We start from the raw sequence: 19,768 nt of genomic DNA on the forward strand, positions 1-19,768 counted from the left end.
TATTAAAATAGGACAACGTCCCTTTTACAATGGTAGAACACACCTGGGGAGACCAGGAAGTAAGGGCACCTGGTACGTCCATGTATGATGCCTGTGGGCAGGTAAGCAGCATGCTGTCTGCTCAACAATCACCAGCCTGTTATGAGTCCTATAATCTCACCACATATTTGTGAGACTACCAATGTTCATTGTATATTAAAACATTTACTCTACTTGGCTTTTCTCATGGGTGGATCTGGAAGATGGCAGTTTTAAACAAAAAGCTGATCTTGTGGCTCTGAACAAGCAAAAAGTTGAACAATTTAGGATAAAAATGAATAATTTCAGGCTTCAGATCCTGAAAAACTGGACAGTGAGCTATCCAAGATGAAATAATCAATGATTTTTGGAGCAGCCCATTGCAAGGATGCCCAAATATTGCAAAACATGCAGTTTGTGTCCTTTTCCCCTTTGTTACAGCACCATCTGTGCTCCAACAAAAACAGAGATCATTAAGAGACTTGATGTTGCACCCGATATGAAGTCTGCCTCAGCCCCATCGTCCCAAACGTTAGTACCTGATAAAGGGAAAGACTCAAAATCAAAGAGTTTGTTAAATATCTATTCAGTATGTTGTGTTTTATAATGCAAAGTGCAAACTGAAGGACGCTTTACTTTATTTTTTGTGTAGTTTGTAATTTGTTCTCAATAAAATAAAAGTTAAATTTGTATAAATTATTGTCCATTATAGTGTTTTAAAGCTTATATATCATAATAAAGAAAATTCAATAAAAAACTGAACAAAATATTTGAAAAGGTCTCTCACTAAAGAGAATCTACATGGCAAACAAACTGATGCAAATATATTCAATATCACTAGCCATTAAGGACATGAAATTAAAACTAAATGCAATACCACTACACATCCATTGGAATAGTTGGAATTAAAAAGACTGACAATACCAATTGTTGGTGAGGATGTAAGAAAGACAGAATTCTCATTCATTTCTTAACACAAAAGAAATTTATTCTCTTATACTTCTGGAGGCCAGAAGTTCCAAATTAGGGTGCAGGCTTGTGTGTTTACTGTACACACAAGAAGCAACAAACCAGCAATGATGTTTTCTTCTAAAGTCCACTAGTGGCAAAATCAGGTCAGGTAAAACAGATCTTTAAGAAAGCTAATGAACAGGAGTTAGTTTATCTTCATATCAAGAAAAGGCATACTGGAATAAACTTGATTGGCACAATTCCGGGTAGAAATAGCTATGTGTCAAGGGGGGAAGACAGAGCCTTCTAAAGAAAATGAACTTAGATCGGAGCACATACTTTGGGGGAGTCTACAGCACTTTTGCTGAGCAGCAATGAGCAGCGATTTGTATTTCAGCTGCCTGTGGAGGCCCTGGGCATCCCCTCCTCACTGCAGCTCTGCTATTGGCAGAACCTCCACTGAGAACACAGGGGGATCCCACAGGGGCCCCTCCCCCCAACACAGAGGAGTGAATGGCAGAGTCCTGGGAATTTGGCTCAAAGGTGAGTCTGCATTTGGCATTGTTATATCCCTCACCTATAGATAGCCAGTGGGAAGTTGTTGTATAACAAAGGGAGTCCAACTCGAGGATGGAAGATGCCTTAGAGGACTGGGGCGGGGAGGGTGGGGGGGACTCGACGGGGGGGGGGTAGTCAAGGAAGGGAGGGAATATGGGGATACGTGTATAAAAACAGTTGATTGAACTTGGTGTACCCCCCCAAAAAAAAAAAAAAAAGTCACTGAATGCTCTATCCCATCTGTATGAAAAGTAATTTTGTTAGCAGCAAGCACCTCAACTCCACATGCTCCCTGGCACAACTGTGCGTATTTCTGTGCTTTCACCCCAAGCTAGACGGGAGCCCTGCAGCCTGCAGCGAGCTGTACAAAGGACACTCACAAAACTAAGACTTGTCTGAGGAGCTAAACCTTGTCTCAACTTTGTCATCAACAATTTTAAAGAGTACAGGTCTACTGTTTTGTAGAATGTCCTCAATTTGGGTTGTCTGCTGATTTTGTTTAGGCTATGCTTTTTTTCTTTTTGGGGGCGGGGGCAAAAACACCATAGACATGATGTATTGTTGTCAGCACCTCACATGTCAAGAGCCAAGGGTGTCAGTAGGTCCATTATTTGTAACGTTAACTCTGGTCACTTGCTTAGCCTGGTGTCTGCTAGATGTTTCCATTTTAAAATACAATTTTCCCCTAAAGAATTAATATGGGAAGATACTTTGAGTTTATGAAAAGGCCCTGTTTCCCCCAATCACTCCCTGCAAACATTCACCTTATATTTATTTATCAGCCAGTGATGAATTTTGTCTCAATCATTTATGACAATGATGGCTTCCCTGTGGTACTTTTCTGTCAGTCTTTCTACGTTTGCCAGTTGACATTCTACTGCAAAAAAACTCTCCTTTCCTCCTATCTACCTTATATCTTATCAGAATCAGTATAAATTTATGGATTTTTTAAAAAAATTCATTGTTATAAAATGTAAGGTTTAAAAATCCTCAATCCTCTATTGACTGTTATTTTCTTAATTACAATACTTCTAACGTTATGTAAACTCTGTCTCAGAGACTCATTTTTTTGTCTAGAAGTCTATAAAATTTAATTTTAAAAATGTTTTTCATGTAATGTCCTCCAAAATTAAATATGGTTAGATGTTGGATCAAACACTGTTTTGGGAAACCCAAAGCTTCCACCTAGTGGGATAGATATAATTATGAGTTGCCTAGTTTTATGAGCAGGTTGCTGAGTGAAGGAGTGAATTGAGTCAGAACTGTCCAATGTAAGCTTTCTGTAAAAACATTCTTAATGTATCTAAAAATTAATCTTGGTTCTTCTTTAAAAAATCATATGATACCAATATGATCAAGTCAGATGGACCTGGAATATAGATGGAGGTCTCATAGGGCTGGGGCATGCTATTCCTCCCATTAAGGTTACTTTTTAGTTCTATATTCAAATAAATATCTATTTTCCCCAGCTTTTCAATACACATTGCTGTTTTAGTTTCGGGAAAAAAATTTAAACATTTATTTTTCTTGGAACATTAGGTTTAAAAAGCAAAATCTCAGTTAATCCATATTCTTTCTGTCTTTAAAGGAAAATTAAAAGCTTACACATGGGGGCTTCCCTGGGGGTGCAGTGGTTAAGAATCCTCCTGCCAATGCAGGGAACACGGGTTTGAGTACTGGTCTGGAAAGATCCCACATGACACGGAGCAACTAAGCCTGTGAGTCACAACTACTGAGCCTGAGCTCTAGAGCCCACGAGTCACAACTACTGAAGCCCAAGCGCCTAGAGCCCGTGCTCCACAAGAGAAGCCACCACAATAAGAAGCCCATGCACCACAATGAAGAGTAGCCTCCTGCTCTCCACAACTGCAGAAAGCCCACGAGTATCAACAAAGGCCCCATGCAGCCAATAAATAAAAATAAAATCATTTTTTAAAAAAAGCTTATACATAAAACTTTGTGTTTAAAAAAACCTCTGAAGGGTTTTTAAAGTGGCCTGTTGTGTTTCCAGTAACTTCTTCAACATCAGGACCATGCTGTTGATTTAAGAATAGAATCAGTGTAAATATATGCACAGTAGTGTTTTCAGACTTGAGGGGAAAAAACCGCTAACCTTGAATAAGAATGTAATTATTTATAAATTTTTAATGCTATTAAAATATTGTTAATGTATAGTAAGACCTTTTGAAAGCCTATACGTGCTATTTTAAACATAAATATCATGGTAAGAATTCATTAAAAGGGTAGTATTTTTTTTGCTAATCACAAAAAAAGCAGTGCTTCTCAACTGTCTGGGATTAAGAATCAGCTTTATTTAAGTTCACGTTTTCGGCGCATTGCAAACTAATCAGTGATCTCACCGTGCATGGCTAGTGTGCAGCTCAACCACGTGTGCCTCCCCTGCAAGTGCAACACTCAGACTGGTCTCTGGCCTGGTCAAGATCCCACCCATCCTGAGGTGGATGTCACTGCAGTATCAGATGGCTGTGAGTTTCTAGCTTTCTTGAATTTCCTGTACTTATATCAGACCTAGTTACAAACAGTTCATGGACTGGCTCTAGCCCACAGACCACACTGTGGGTATCATTTTCATATTTAACCTTTGCAACAGCCCTCTGAGAAACATACTACCTTCATCTCAACTTTCAGACAAAGTAACTGAAGCACAGTGGGCTTCCCAACCTTAAGAGCCCATGATTAGCAGGAGCAGAACTCATGTGCGAACCCAGCCCGCAATGCCCAAAGGAGCCAGTATTTGTCCCTGGAAGGCTGACTCCAGAGCCTGAGCGCCTCCCCATGTGCTTATTTCATTTTAACTCTATGTGAAGGAAGAACAGTTTGGTTTAGGCCATCAGATGAGGACCTCCTCAAATATAGCTTCCACAGTCTACAAACCTACCTTCATTCACATCTATCTTCCTTGCTCTCCTCTCTTGGTGATTGACTCACCAAGGTCAATGATTCCATCCTGTTTCTTTGGAGGCTTTTGGTCCATCCATCACCCCAACCAAAGCAACTGTTCAAGGGCAGGAATTATTTTCACTTTCCAGATGAAGAAGCTGAGATTTCAGAGGTTGAGACACTTACTACGCATGTAACTAAGGCTACATGGCTATAGAGTGTCCAGAGCCCATTTTGTCAAGGATGGTGCCACTTTATTGTCCTGGCATCTTGGCTGGTTGTTGCTTTCTTTTCACTATCAAGTGTCCCACTTTGGACAATATATTCTTTGGGCACCCATGTTGCTAGTGAGTGGCAGAGAAAGAGCTGGCACGCAGATCCGTGTGACTAACTCCAAAACCAGGGCTTTTCTGATACCCCAGACTAACTCTCAACATTTCAGAATTATAAAATTTAGAGAGAAGATTTGTTCTCAGTCATCATTCATTCAGCAAACATTTACTGAGCGCCCCCTACGTGACAGACACTGTGCTGGAAGATGTACCTAAAAAGTGAATAGGGCACAGTTCCAAGTCTGTAGAAGCTCATGGTTTACTTAAGAAAACAGACCACCTACAAACACTCATAATCAGGGCAGGCTACATAATTTAAAGGGCCCAGTGCAAAATGGAAAGAACAGGGCCCCTTGTTTAAAAATTAAGCATTTCACAATGGCAACAATGGGACATGAATCCAAATATGGTTCAATTTAACAAATAAGTGCTCAGGGTATTACAGAAATACAAGTTACCTAGGATGATGATTGATCTTAAGGTGGTTTCCTAGAAGAGGTGAAACTAGGCTGACCCTAGAGAATGAGGATATCTCCCCTCCATGGACCTTCTCCTCTATTTTAGACCACAGGATATTGAGGAGAATCACTTAGTCATTTTGACTTAAACATCAGTCACCAAGAGTTTTCTGCCACAGTACACCCTAATGACCTACCTCTGGCTGTGGGGGGCATGGAGACGTGCTGTCCAGAACTCCCTTCAAGGACTCATTGCCCAGCTGCTGGAAGTACTGCCAATGGGCAACCTTAAGCCACCAGCCCCTCTGGGGGCAGCCTCTATGCAACGACCCATCCAGGTGGAGGTATAGAGGCCTGGCCAGTGGATGTCTCAGGACAACCCTGAAGGACCATCTTCATTCTGGAGCCCCCATGGGAGCAGTATTCCTGCTTGATTTTTCCCTCTGCCCTGATCTGTTTCTTCCTCCCGCCCCGATTCCAGAAGTGCTGAGCCCAAGGGCACCCCCAATAAACATCCCAACATTAAGCTCTGTCTGAGTCTGCATCCCAGAGAACCAGCCTGAATACATTAAAAAAAACAGTTCCAGTACTTCGGGAGGATTTTTTATTTGAAAATTACCAGTTATACATATACTTGTAACATTTTAAAACCCCCAAATAGGATATAAAATGGTAGAAACAAAGACTTCATGTGTGAATGTGGTTACATTTGGTTTAAAATCCTCAATCTAATGTTCTCTAATCAAAATGAAATTGTTATACATTAATAACAAAAGCAAACGATTATGTTGGACCATATGAAACTGCCATTTTTATAGGTTAAAAAAAGACATTGAATGTTAACAATTTCACAAAAAAGCTATGACCATTTGGAGTTTACAGAACATTACATTTATGAATAACTCATGGGTAAAAGATATAAGTAAATTTGAAATTAGAAAATACATAATACTGTGATTATTGATCAATGCTAAGTACCAAAACGTGTAGATTGAAGATAAAGTGGGCCTTAGGGTAAAAAAAGTAGGCTGCAGGTATTTATACTAGAAAAAAATTAAGTTAAAAATTTATCTTTTCCAATTTAAGAATTTAGAGAAAAAAATCTCAAAATAAATGATAAGTTGAAGGAAAGAAAGAATAATATGAGGAACTAGAAAACAAAAAACCAGAAAAGATCAATCAAGCCAAATAAGTTGCTACTTTGAAAACAGGAAAAAGTCATGCGAGATTATTCAAGAAAAAAAAGGGAAAAGGTTCAAAGGAAATTAAAAACCAAAAAAGAACACAATGAGAGATGCTGTAGAGATTAAGCAAGTAAAATAGTATGAATAATATACCAATCAAACTCAAGACTCACAGGAAACAGATTAATTCCTAGATAAATGAAACTTACCAAAAATGACCCTGCAGAAATAACAAACTAAACAGTCCTAAAATAATTACCAAAAACAAACTAGATAGTGATGGTTGCACAAGAGTGTGAACGTGATAAATGCCACTGAACCATATGTTTAAAATGGGTTATAACAGCAAATTTAATGTTATATATATTTTACCACAATAAAAAATGTAAAAACTAAAACACAATAAAATCTTCTATCTAGAAAATGATCAGAGATCACATGAGTGTCCTTCATTATCAAATCACCTATAAGGGCTCCTGAAAGCATATTTTCTCTTCCTTCTCTTTTAGAACATATAATTAATTACTGTCCTTCTGTATGTTAACCATATATGTTTTAATTTGGGGGGGATGCCTCTCTCTCCTCTGTTACTTAAACTAAAGTATAATTTTTGCTTTTCCTATTAGTTTTATCTGAACTATTTTAACTAGAGGTCTTTGGGTGGAATAACACATCCTAATTATGTTAAAGAAAGTGGTGAGACAAAATGGCAATTTCACACAGTCTTCAAATAAACAGAATTCCTGACATAACTGGAAAGTAATATGTAATGTAGGGAACAGTAAAAACATCTGTGACAACTCTGTTCTATACCTTAGAAAATGAGCTTCAGCTCTGGAGTCTCTCAAGGCACAAATGGTAGACAGCTTTTACTGGTGGCTTCCACCTCTGATTTAGATAAGAAAAAAAAATAGTATAGCATATAAATAAAAATAATAAATCATTTGTTAAAGCCTGAAATCATTGGGTGAAGTTGGAGGAAAAAATCCAAACAGACTAACATATTGTATGTATAAATATCTGTTGTTGGTGTTAAAACTATTGGAAAAATGCCTTTGGAATAAACTCGACATCATGGTAGAAAACGAGGGTTGACTCAAATCTGCTAAGGCTGCAGGCGGTCCACTGGAAGTGTTCATAACCACAAGGTCACTGTGAGTGATATCTGCCTATCTCCTTTTGATGTGCGCCTAAGGGGAAAAAACGAAATAAAAACAGTAAGTTTAAAACTTTAAAGTCCTCCTTTCTAAGGCAACGCACTTCTATGTCCACTTCTTCATGTGAAGCAAATCATATCCCTAGTGGAGGCACAATTTACAAAAAACAGGAGTGTAGTTATTCTATGGAGGAAGTAGCCCCATTAAAACCTTCAGTGGCTCTGGGTTTAATGCCTGTAGACCCACCTTAGTTTTGATCATTCTGATTCACAGGTATGCTTTATCACTACATTAAATTAAAAAGCAAAATCATTTTACTGACTCAAAACCTGGAGATAAATTAAAAACAGGGGACAGAGCCTGGGAAATCTAGCATCTGCACGAGGGTTTCTCATTTTCACACATAAAATGAAATAATGTCAAGGCTTGTGAGCCCTTATATCAATGTGTGTTTGGTTGAAAAATGACTTCAATAGTCATTTTTTCCCCCAAAGAAGAATGTGAAAAGTTTTGAGTCTTTAAAACAGAAAATGTACCATCTGTATCTATATCTGAGGCTGACTCGTGTCACCAGCTGGGTTGCTTAGACATGATTCCAGATCTGTTTGATAAAACCTGACTCCAAATATATTAGAGGGTCCTGTCAACAAAGTTACCATGAGAGACAGTGGATTTCACATATGAAATAGAAAAGCGCTAAGACATCTCCCTGCATATTAAGTGCATTTTCTTTTTCTGTTGTTGCCTGCATTTTTGCTGCTCCCAAAACAACACTGCATATGAAATGCTATATATTAAAATGCCACTTAAAGAGAAAAATAAGAAATTCTACAAAATTTCTTTCACCCACTGGGTGAAATCTAAGGCTATTTCCACTATAATGCAAGGATTTACACATAAGGCCTTTGGGAGAGGCTAACTGCATATCATTTCCCTCCTCCACTTTTTAAAGCTAGCCGTATTCTGTGTGGTTATATATTACGTACTCTCTTGGTGAAACTAAGAACAGCCAAAAGAACAAAAGGAAATACATTTCACTTTCTACTGCTTGACAGTCCTCCCCAAACCACCTGGTTCCTTTCCCCGTAGGCCTTCTCAGTGTAATTTTTTATAAAGAATATGTTATTCTTAGCAACTTCTAACCAAAATGGTCTTTACTTCATGGTCTGAAATACTTGAAACTGAATACTGAAACCCAGCTTCCTTTGTATAAAATCCTTGATTTGACCTTCCTTTCTCTTGTCTGTTGCCATGGTGTAAACCACACTCTGGCTGACAGCACAAGTGAGAGAAGGCATCTTTTTCATAGGGTGAGGTATGAAGGGAGTTGAGATAACTAAACACTTGTTAGCAGGGTCCTTGTGGATGGGCTGAGCCTGGGATGGAGAGGCCCAGTCTCACCTCTCTCTCCTGGGACCACTGCTGATCCCGGAAAAATCATTTAAGCTCTCTCTGCACCAGCTGCCTCACTTGTGAAATGAGACAAAGACTTACCTCCTAGGAACTCACTGATGGCTACAAACCGCAGGCTGAAACAGGCTGAGCTAAGTGCTGGGTGTGATTATGAAGCTGCTCAGAGACAGGGCCCCTGAGTCCATGGAAAGCAGCAGCATCACCGGCTTGTGTGATGAAAACAAAACATCTGGGAGGCCCTCTTGTAAATCTTCTGTTTTTATCTTTAAAGAGGCCCAGAGTTGAAGTTGAGGCACATTTAATTCAGTGAATATGATAACTCAGGAGGCAGAAGGTGGTTAAAAGATTACTGACACTTTCTAACTTGTGAGTTTGAGAAATTACTTAGGTTCTTTTGCCTCACTTTCTCCATCTCAGGGAGAATACTGCCAGCTCAGAATGGTTATGAAGATTAAAAGGGACAAAGCCAGAAAAGCTCAAATTCAGGGCAAGCAGAACCCAAGACCAGTGAGTGGTGGGTTTCCTGCCCTCTCCCCCTCCTTCTCTTGGGTTTGGTTCATTATAGTTCCTCCAGTGTAGGTTAAAATTAAGTTTAGTATTTAAACTGCAGCTTGTAAACAAAGCCACCATCATGGATTTGGATCTAAAAGCAACAGAGCAATAAAAGTTCCCCTGAATGGATAAAGGCCAGCAGTCAACAGTTTAACACATGTAGAATTCTGGCTCAAAACTCTGTCTGTTCATTTTCACCGTATGACCCAAATTCAATCCCAGTAATCCTAAAACTCATCTTTTCTTAAAAAATTTATTATTTGTTTGTTTTTATTGAGGTATAGTTGATTTACAATGTTGTGTTAGTTTCAAGTGTAAAGCAAAGTGATAGTATATATATATATTTTTCATATTCTTTTCCATTATGGTTTATTACAGGATATTTAATATATTCTCTGTGCTATATAATAGGACCTGCCGTTTATCCATTCTATACATAATAGTTTGCATCTACTAATCCCAAACTCCCATCCTTCTTTCCTCCACCCTCCCTCCCCCTTGACAACCACAAGTCCGTTTTCTATATCTGTGAGTCTTTTTTTGTTTTGTAGATACGTTGATTTGTGTCATATTTTAGATTCCACATGTAAGTGATATCATATGGTATTTGTCTTTCGCTTTCTGACTTACTTCACTTAGTATGATAATCTCCAGGTCCATCCATGTTGCTGCAAATGGCATTATTTCATTCTTTTTAATGGTTGAGTAAAATTCCATTGTGTGTATATATAAACACACACACACACACACACACACGGGGGTGAGTCAAAAGTTATCTGTACTCTCGAGGTAGAATTTATTTTAATTAACTTTGAGAAAAAACAAATATATCGGTTATTGACAAAATCTCCTTGCTTTTCAATACACTTTGTCCATCTGTCAACAAGCTTTTGTATTCCCTCATTAAAAAATGTTTTAGGCTGAGCTGCGAGCCACGAACGCACCACTGTCTTCACTTCTTCATTAGAAGTGAATCCAGCTCCTTCTTGACGGCTAACACTTGTGCGACCTTCCTTGAACTTCTCTAACCATTCATACACACTTCTTCGTGACAAAACACTTTCTCCACACTGCGCACAAAGTCTTCAATAAATAATGGCACCAGGTACACCCTCAGACCACAGAAAGTGAATCACTGCACGCTGCTCTTCTTTTGTGTAAATCACAAGTGGAGCATTCATTTTTGCTCACACCACAGTTACAAATGAAATGATGTAATACGTTCACACCTGCACAGCAGTGACTGGGGAGACAGTAGCCTTGACCGGAAAGTGCTAATACGACAGTGCAGTGAACAGAAGTTTTAATATAACCGGAGTGCCAATAATTTTTGACTCACCCCAGTGTGTGTGTGTGTGTGTGTGTGTGTGTACCACATCTTTTTTATCCATTCATTTGTCAGTGGATATTTAGGTTGCTTCCATGACTTGGCTATTGTAAATAGTGCTGCTATGAACATAAGGGTACATGTATCTTATTGAATTATAGTTTTGTCTGGGTATATGCCCAAGAGTGGGAGGGCTGGATCATATGGCAACTCTATTTTTAGTTTTTTGAGGAACCCCCATACTGTTTTCCATAGTGACTGTACCAATTTACAGTCCCACCAACGGTGCAGGAGGGTTCCCTTTTCTCCACACCCTCGCCACCATTTATTATTTGCAGACTTTTTAATGATGGCCATTCTGACTGGTGTGAGGTGGTACCTCACTGTAGTTTTGATTTGCATTTCTCTAATAAATAGCAATTTTGAGCATGTTTTCATGTGCCTGTTGGCCAGCTGTATGTCTTCTTTGAAGAAATGTCTGTTTAGCGCTTCTGCCCATTTTTCAGTTAAGTTGTTTGTCTATTTGTTATTGAATTGTATGAGCTGTTTGTATATTTTGGAAATTAAGCCCTTGTCAGTTACATCATTTGCAAATATTTTCTCCCATTCTGTAGGTTGTCTTTTCGTTTTGTTTATGGTTTCCTTTGTTGTGCAAAAGCTTTTAAGTGTAATTAGATCCCGTTTGTTTATTTTTGCTTTTGTTTCCATTACTCTAGGTCAAACTCTCCATCTTTAAAACAGGTCTAACTTTGTGTACATACTGGCAGGTATATTATCAAAGATAAAGAGTATACTAAGGTGCTAGGATTTCTTCTTTTTGATTAATGGAATAATGAACTTTCTTTCTCCTTATCCTCTCAGAAACCGCCCTAAACAGCGAGGAGAATGAGAGGTAAAAAATAGGCCCAAACTTTGATGAAATCAGGAGTCATTTGAAGCCCCAAATAACAAAATATCTGGACAGGCCGCCTTAAGCAACTGGATCCAATGGCCGTGACAAGACAGAAAGAGGGTACCTAAGGGGAGCAGATCTCAGCAACCATGGGACAGCACAGTTCTCCACTTAACTGGCGAATTCTAAGGTGTACGAATGAGGAATCATATAGAACCACTATCTTTGCCTGAAGCATGTATACTGTTGAGGTCCTGGGAGAAGAGAGATTCTGAACTGCAAGCATCATTGTAACTGTCCATCTCTGCAGGCTAGGGAGGAACACAGGCTAAATGAATACGCATTCTCAATTTCTCTCTAGCTTGTTTATTCCCATTCTCTCTCTCTCTCTCTTTCCCTCTCTCTCTTTCCCTCTCTCTTTCTTTCTCTCTCAGTTTTCTGGAGCTTCTGTGTTAAGCAAAGAGAACCTCCTTTAGCTGGAAATGATGTCCTACCCACAACTAATCTGCAAATATATGATCTAGGAAAAACTCACTTAATTCAAGGGTGAATAGTAGCAATAACAATGATAAAAAAAAAGTAGTACATAATCTGCAAACTACACAAACAAAAAATGAAGAAAAGGAACAAGATAAGCATATGATGGATAAAAAAAACCTCACTGAAGAAACAAAAGTTATGAAAAATAGAATGCAATACATTCAAAGAAAATGTAGCAGATCAACCTGTGAACAGTAGACATCCAAGAATACAGAAAAACATGGCGCAGCAACAGAAGATGATGAAACATGAGTTGACAGAAGCCAAAAGTGAAGTGGAAAAGAAAAATAAAACATCAAAGAAATGATCATTCTGAAAGGGAGCACAAAGATAAGCCAGTGCTGGAAAAACACGATGAGACATGGAGGATAGGGTTGAGAAAGCAAGCCAAATAACTGTAAATTAATAAAATCTTAAAAAGAATTAAGAAGAAAACAGTTTTATAAAATAGACAAAGGACAACACATACATTATAGATATCTGTAAAGAGGAGAATCCAGTCAAATAATACAAATTCAAAGACATAATTCATAAATAAAATAATTATATTTTATAATTAAAAGAATTATAAATTCCAGAAATAAATATTTTGGTCTAGAAATCAAGACTACATGATTTCTTAAGAAAAACTAATGACCCTCAAAATAGAGAATGAACCCTTTGAGCATACAGGAAAGAAAATCAAGTTATTTTAAATCAGAGACACAGCAGATAAATATTTCATACAGTTGACCCTTGAGCAATGCACGGGCTAGGGGTGCTGACTCTCTGGACAGTCAAACATCTGTGTATAACTTTACAGTCAGCCTTCTGTACTCACAGATTTAACTGTGTATTATGTAGTACTGCAGTACATATGTATTGAAAAAAATCTGCATATAAGTGGACCTGTGCAACAAAAACCTGTGTTGTTCAAGGGTAAACTATGTTTAAAATAAATCAGGGATTATAACTCCTAGGAGCCCTCACTAAAGACAGTACAGAGCATTGTTTTCAACCTTTTACTTGTACGACCACCCACAGTAGTAAATACATTTAACTTTACATTGAGTCGCAGTGCAGATTCACTAGCTACATCTACAGTCATCTGTACCTAAAGGAGTTTCATTAAACATATACTATGAAAGATACATTACTACTTTTATTCCATTCCATTCTTTTCTATTTCATTTCTTAAAACATGCTGGTCATGACTGACTAAACAGATTTCACAGCCCCATTAATGAATCATAACCAAATGCTTGAAAAACACTATAACAGAAGACAAACTTTGGCCAACTAAGAGACAGAGTAAGTATCATTTAATACAAGTAAGTAAAAGAGCAGAGGTTTAAGTACTGTTAACTATTTGAAGGCAAACAATAGAATAAAAATTATTTACACAACTAAAATCTGGTGGTAGAATGGAAAGAAGGAAAATATGTTGTCAGTGTTTATAATGTGGAGTCAATAATAAAGAAGTAAAGTTCCTAGAAGAAATCAAAGGGGAACACACTCGAAATTAAGAGCAAAGAAACAAAATTTACAGACTACAAATTAAAACATTTTTTAAAAAAGAACACTTTTCCCAGATGTTGAGTTTTCTTTTCAAACAAATGAATTCTAATCTGTTAGAGTGAAAAACCTGTGACACAGGCTAATCCTCCCAGGGTTACAGCTCTGAATGATGCACTGATATCTGATGCTTGCAGATTTAAAAAGCTGACAATCTGACAATCCAACCAAGCGTATGCAGAAATAATGTCAAGAAGATATCAAACTATGATGAGAATCAGGATAGGTATCTCCTTACGTCTTTCCGTGGAGGTGACCTGAGCCAGTGGCAGGACTGAAACCCAAGAGAGTGATGTTCTGCCACCCTGTGAGCTAGGGAGACTGGCCCCACCTTGGCTACCACGTAAAAGGAGCAATGTTCTCTGGCTTAACACAGAACACAGTACCTAGAGCAGCACTCAGCCTCCCCAAGAAATTCCCCACCTGTGTTCCCTGGACCAGCTCTGTGACCTTACGTGTGAGCCTTTGACCCAATCTCCTCATCCGTGACATGGGATAAAAAAGGGCCATCATGAGGATTACGTGAAATCATACAGGTGAGAACGACGTAAAATAAAGTATAAAGAACTACACAATGTAACTTATCATTAATATTGTTAAATTAGGTGCAAGATTATTAGACCAGGAATCACAAGATTTCTAATTCTATGACCTATGTCTGTTATTATACAAATATTATACTTGATAAGAAACATTTACTGAAAGAACAGAGTTCCAATTCTGTGTCTGCTGCAAACTGGTGAAACAATGGTTATGTATATGTGTGCGTGTGTGTGTGTGTGGCCACCTTCCTTCTAAAGGGCCTTAGATTCCTCACCTGTGAAATGAGGGTGCTGAACCCATTATCTCACTTTATGTGGACCTACCTAAAATTCAGTGATCTATTTTTCATTCCTCAATGTTTAATAATATATGATGACAACATATTTTCTAAATGAAGACTTGGACACATAGGTGGGGACGCGTCTCTTTGATGTGGAATGCCTAAGATCAAAAGAACAAAAGGGTCTGTGAGATTCCTGTTTTGTGATTAGACTATACAGGGAAACTCAAATGATTATCAGGTTTTAGGAGGGAAGTTCTGACTGCGAGATGCTCTAGTAGATGAAATCACTCGGTGAATTTCAGGCATAAAAAACACAGGGCTCCAAGTGCAGCTTCCCTACATTTGCACATGATACAAGTACTTATGAAAAGTTCAGAACACAGACTTCATCATCCCTAAACCTAGATTTGAACTCTGATTCTGCCAACTCTTCAGCCACCTCTGTGACCCTGGGCAATTTCCTACCCTATGAACAGTGGAAGGTATTGTGTTCTTCATTTTTGAGGAGGAGGAATGAGGCGAAACGGTGACAGAGGGAACTTAGGCTACATTTTAGATAAATCTGTCATATAGAACTACTTAGATACTAGGATATGTTTTCTTCAAGAGGTATTTTAAATATTACAAAATTTTATTCTACTTACAAATGAATACCTGAGAAATGTAAAAGTGTATGAAGAAGTAAAAATGCACCTTATAATTTAATGCCCAGAGATAAAGTTTTGAAGGGAAAGCCTCACCACATACAGTTGGAAGCCTCATCCCATGCATTTCAAGGGGCAAGAACACCAGACCTCCTTCCCTCCCTCCATCCTTCCATCAATCCCACTCCCACCTTGTTCCAGAAAGAGTTACAGGCAGCTGCATGACAATGGCTAAGGCCCTTAAACCTGACCTCACTTATCACCTCTGTAGTGACCTTTGTTAGAAAGATGCCATGTGACCTGAAGGTTACTCTTCAAGCACCTTTCTCACACCATGTACAATGCTTAGTGCTTTCACGCACTTCATCTCTGTGAAATGCTTTGTAAACCTTCAAACACCATTCAGACTACAGTGTTAAGGTGTTGTGAATTCTTGATTTGTCCTGAGGACAATTTCAACTTCTAGATGGTAGAGGAAGCATGGGGGGCAACCAGACCTAATTCTAAAGAACAAAGAATTAGGGAGAAAATGACAGTATCTTGTAGGATTTTTCTTCACAAATTAGAAAACAGAAGACACCTATATGCTTCTCTGGTAGATCTTCCTAGACCCAATGAATAATATTCCACCTTTTCTTTTCTCAAATTCTCAGATTTCCTGGATGTTCCCTGACAGCACTTGCATCACAAATGTGCTGAGCATCCATCAGAATGCATGTAAAGGGTCTGCAAAATGGGAGTGTTCTGTGCTCTGTGGGAATCTGAACCCAGAGTCCAAGTGTGTGGAGAGTCCCATCTGGACTCTCTCTCAGGGGCGTGTGTGTGCACAGGTGACTGCACACACACCCTGCACCCCACCCCCACCCCCTCTGCAGATGCGCAGCAGACCCGCCGTCAACCTGTGATGCTGTGTTAAGACCCAGTCATGAAGCTTTGTCTCTGGAGGCTCATAATTGAAAAGGTCACAGAGTGCTTGTTACCAGACCCCTGGTGCCAGAGCCTCAGGAGTGAACCCAGGAGACGAACTTTAACCACAACTCCCTGCAGCAGGCTCACCTATTTTGTTCTTCCAGTGATGGCAGCGGCCTCGGCCTCACCCAGTTGTTGCACCATCCTGTAAAACAGGCTGTTTCTATTTTGCAGCAAATTACATTGTGAGTTATGTTCTTTCAGTGTCCCTGAATCCAAAACCTGTTAATAAGCAGAAAGAAACCCATTAGCACATAATGTCTTGAAGTAACATATTATAACTCAGATAATATTTCAGAAAGGGACAGGAGAGGAAGAATTAGATCTATTTGGGTAGTAAGCCTAGTGATGTTTAGATGGTTTGATTCCCCTGTTTGGCTAGGCAGACAAAGGCCACCTGGTCTTTTATTTTTATAATGTTACAGGAAAGGAAGAAAATGAAAGTTCTATACTATGATTGCAGGCACTCAGCAGCGTGTGGCATTTTACATTCTGTCCAGGGCATCCGGGGTGGTTATCATTAGTTAGTGCTTATAGTTCTCAGACTCTGAGCTTTCAGGGTTGCTTTGACAGAATCTGAGCAATCTTTGGGGAAAAAAAAAAGTAAATGCTTCTGGAATTTCTTTAAGGTTTTCAAACGTGTCAGCTGCCAAGAGGGGCAGAATCCCTTGTCGCGGAGGTCAAGGTGCTTCTTGAAGTTGGCTTTGGTTGTCCTTTATTGTCCTGAAAGTGAAAGGCTGGCGAAAAGAGCTGCCACCTAAGCAGTTTTAGCAGAATTGCTCTGCATGGAAGAAATTCCTAGAAATCTGATTTTTTCTTTGGATAAGACTAAAGAAGCAAGTAAGAAATTGAGCTCCAAATGCCAGTGATCAGTGCCCTCCCAGCACACGGGGCAGCCCAGTGTGAATTGCCAAGGATCCAAATCTGTGTTGTCACAAGTCACCCTTCCTTGCATCTTTCTCTCCCTTCAGCTGCTTGCCTTTCAGCCACTTTGTTGCTCACTAATCAGCCCACTACCTGGAAGAATAGGAAGGGGCTCTTAATGCTGCCTTTCTATATACCAGCGGCTTTGGTTAAGGGTTTCAAAGGGAAGAGAGAGTTTGAAACAATTAGCTGAAATGACACACCTAGGAAAACAGTTCTGATGTTAAGTGCTACTTAGTTCTCCACTTAGGTCATCTTTAGAGTAAATATATCTTAAGAGAATACGTGAAACTCTGAGCAGGACACAGGTGGTTATTCCATATCTAGGTATCGCAGTTAACTCCACCCCATGGTATTTAGTCAAAAATATTTATTAAGTCTCACACAGATATTTTCCTGTTCATTTTTTTCACTACTGTGAATCACTGCTAAGGGCGGCTTGAACTCAAAGGAGATGAAGAATAACTGAATCTGTCACAACCATGTAATTATTAAAATGTCCTGTAATTTGGCATGCCAATTTAGGTGCCCTGACATATATATACTACTAAATGTAAAATAGATAGCTAGTGGGAAGCTGCTGCATCACACAGGGAAGTCAACTCCATGATTGGTGATGACCTAGAGAGGTGGGATAGGGAGGGTGGGAGGGGGGCTCAGGAGGGAGGGGATATGGGGATATATGTATAAATACAGGTGATTCACTTTGTTGTACAGCAAAAACTGGCACAACAGTGTAAAGCAATTATACTCCAATAAAGATCTGAAAAAAAAAAAACAAAAAACAGAAACAGACTAACAGATATAGAAACAAATTTATGCTTACTAAAGGGGAGAGAAAGGGGGGAGTGACAGATTATGGGATTAAGAAATGCAAATTACTATACACAAAATAGATAAGCAACAGGGATATACTGTATAGCATGAGGAATTATATCCACTATCTTGTAATAATGTATAATGAAATATAATCTGCAAAAACACTGAATCAGTTGCTGCATAACTGAAACTAACACAGTATTGTAAATTAACTAAATAAATAAGTAATAAATAAATAAACCCAAAAAGGTCACCTCTTCAGAGTTGGTGGAAATGAGTTTTCTGACTATAAAGACTTTATATAGTTTTTAATAGAAGTATTATTAATATTTTGTCCTTGTCCAACTTGCTATTTATTTATTCAAATTTGAATGAATACAAATTTTTCCATTTCTCTTATATTGTCTAAAACACATGAATGCCACTGCGATGAGTAGTTCTCAGAACTAACTAATATTTAAAAAGTCAAAGCCAGAAAAGAAATTAATACTCTCAAAAAGCAATAAGATTAACAATATAAATGCCAGAAAGATCATTTTGGTGAAAATATTTTGAACCTTATATGTTTTAACAAGTTAATGGCCTGCATTATATTTTATAAGGGAAGTTTTCAATTTTGGAGGAGAGTGACAGAACTGTGACAGTTTGTTATAGGGTTTGAAAATTTATTAGGACTAAAACTTTAACTTCCATAAGACAACACTTTAAAAATATAAAGTGAACACAATACACCTTGTTAATACTCTTTTGATATGCATTAAAACAAAATACAGTACCTTAAACTGAACTGCATTATTAATACAGCCCCAAACGGACGGATTCACAAGGTTTGAGAGATGGGATGCCCTGGCATATAAGCGCAATGTAACAAAGACCATGGCGACCATCAGATCGATGAAGTCACCTAATAATTAAAATAGCAGTCTTTGGATTTGAAAAGGAAAATAAAATTAGCTGTGAGTTGAGAATTCACTGTGTCACATGGTTTATAACCATCAATGTTCATTCTCAAGATAGAGTAGACAAGCAAGGTACATAATTTCCATCAATCCATACTTCCATTTATCATTCCTTCCTTCTTGCCTTCCATCCTCCCCATCCATCCACCCACCCTGTAAGTACTGAGTATTACTAAAGCCTTGTTCTAGGAATGGGAGATTCAAAGATGAGCAAGACAGTCTATCAAGAAACTCAGAACCAGAGATGAAGACTGTTTAACTCGGCCAAGGCGGCAGAATCAGTAGATGGCAGAGCTGGGATTCGATTCCAGAGCTGGGAATTCTGTATTCCTGCCTCTCCATGTGAGTTACCAGTAAAAGACACTGTCAGATAACTTATTATCAGAAGTAAAATAAGGGAGATGAGAATTTTAACATTCAATTTTCTAAGATACCTTTCCATACGGATAATACCTTACATTAACTTTGTATGTTATTTTTTTTTGATAAATCAGAGTTCATTTAATCCTTCATTATTTTAACAAACACTTATTAAATACATACTATATGCCAGGTACTTTTTAGGAAAGCAAGGCCCATAAGTTAAAAAAAATAAAAGCAAAATACAAAAACCCTCATTACATTATACTGTAAGGAGAAAATCAACAATTATACATAAGCAAATATCAATAACATATAATGTTAGAAGGTAAAATGTGCTATGGTAAGTTCCTCATATGCAACATCAAAGGAGGAAAGAAGGTGATCTGGTTAACAAATTAGATAGCCCAAAACGTTGGTGCAAGCTCAA

At 38.4% G+C, this 19,768-nt stretch overlaps 1 protein-coding gene across 1 annotated transcript in view; it reads right to left on the bottom strand.

Moving 5' to 3' along the window:
- Positions 1-5,876: 5,876 nt before the first annotated feature.
- The window catches only part of LOC130835549 (ATP-binding cassette sub-family C member 4-like), a 194,155-nt gene continuing 180,263 nt past the window's right edge, over positions 5,877-19,768 (bottom strand). The window contains exons 30-31 of the mRNA XM_057707187.1: positions 16,364-16,498; positions 5,877-7,592 (exon numbers count right to left, since the gene is read on the bottom strand). Coding sequence (XP_057563170.1) covers positions 16,364-16,498 — 135 coding nt within the window. The 3' untranslated portion in view covers positions 5,877-7,592. The remainder of the gene's footprint in view (positions 7,593-16,363; positions 16,499-19,768) is intronic.

This window comes from Hippopotamus amphibius, chromosome 14 (assembly GCF_030028045.1).
Source record: "Hippopotamus amphibius kiboko isolate mHipAmp2 chromosome 14, mHipAmp2.hap2, whole genome shotgun sequence".
In the NCBI taxonomy this organism is placed as follows: Eukaryota; Metazoa; Chordata; class Mammalia; order Artiodactyla; family Hippopotamidae; genus Hippopotamus; species Hippopotamus amphibius.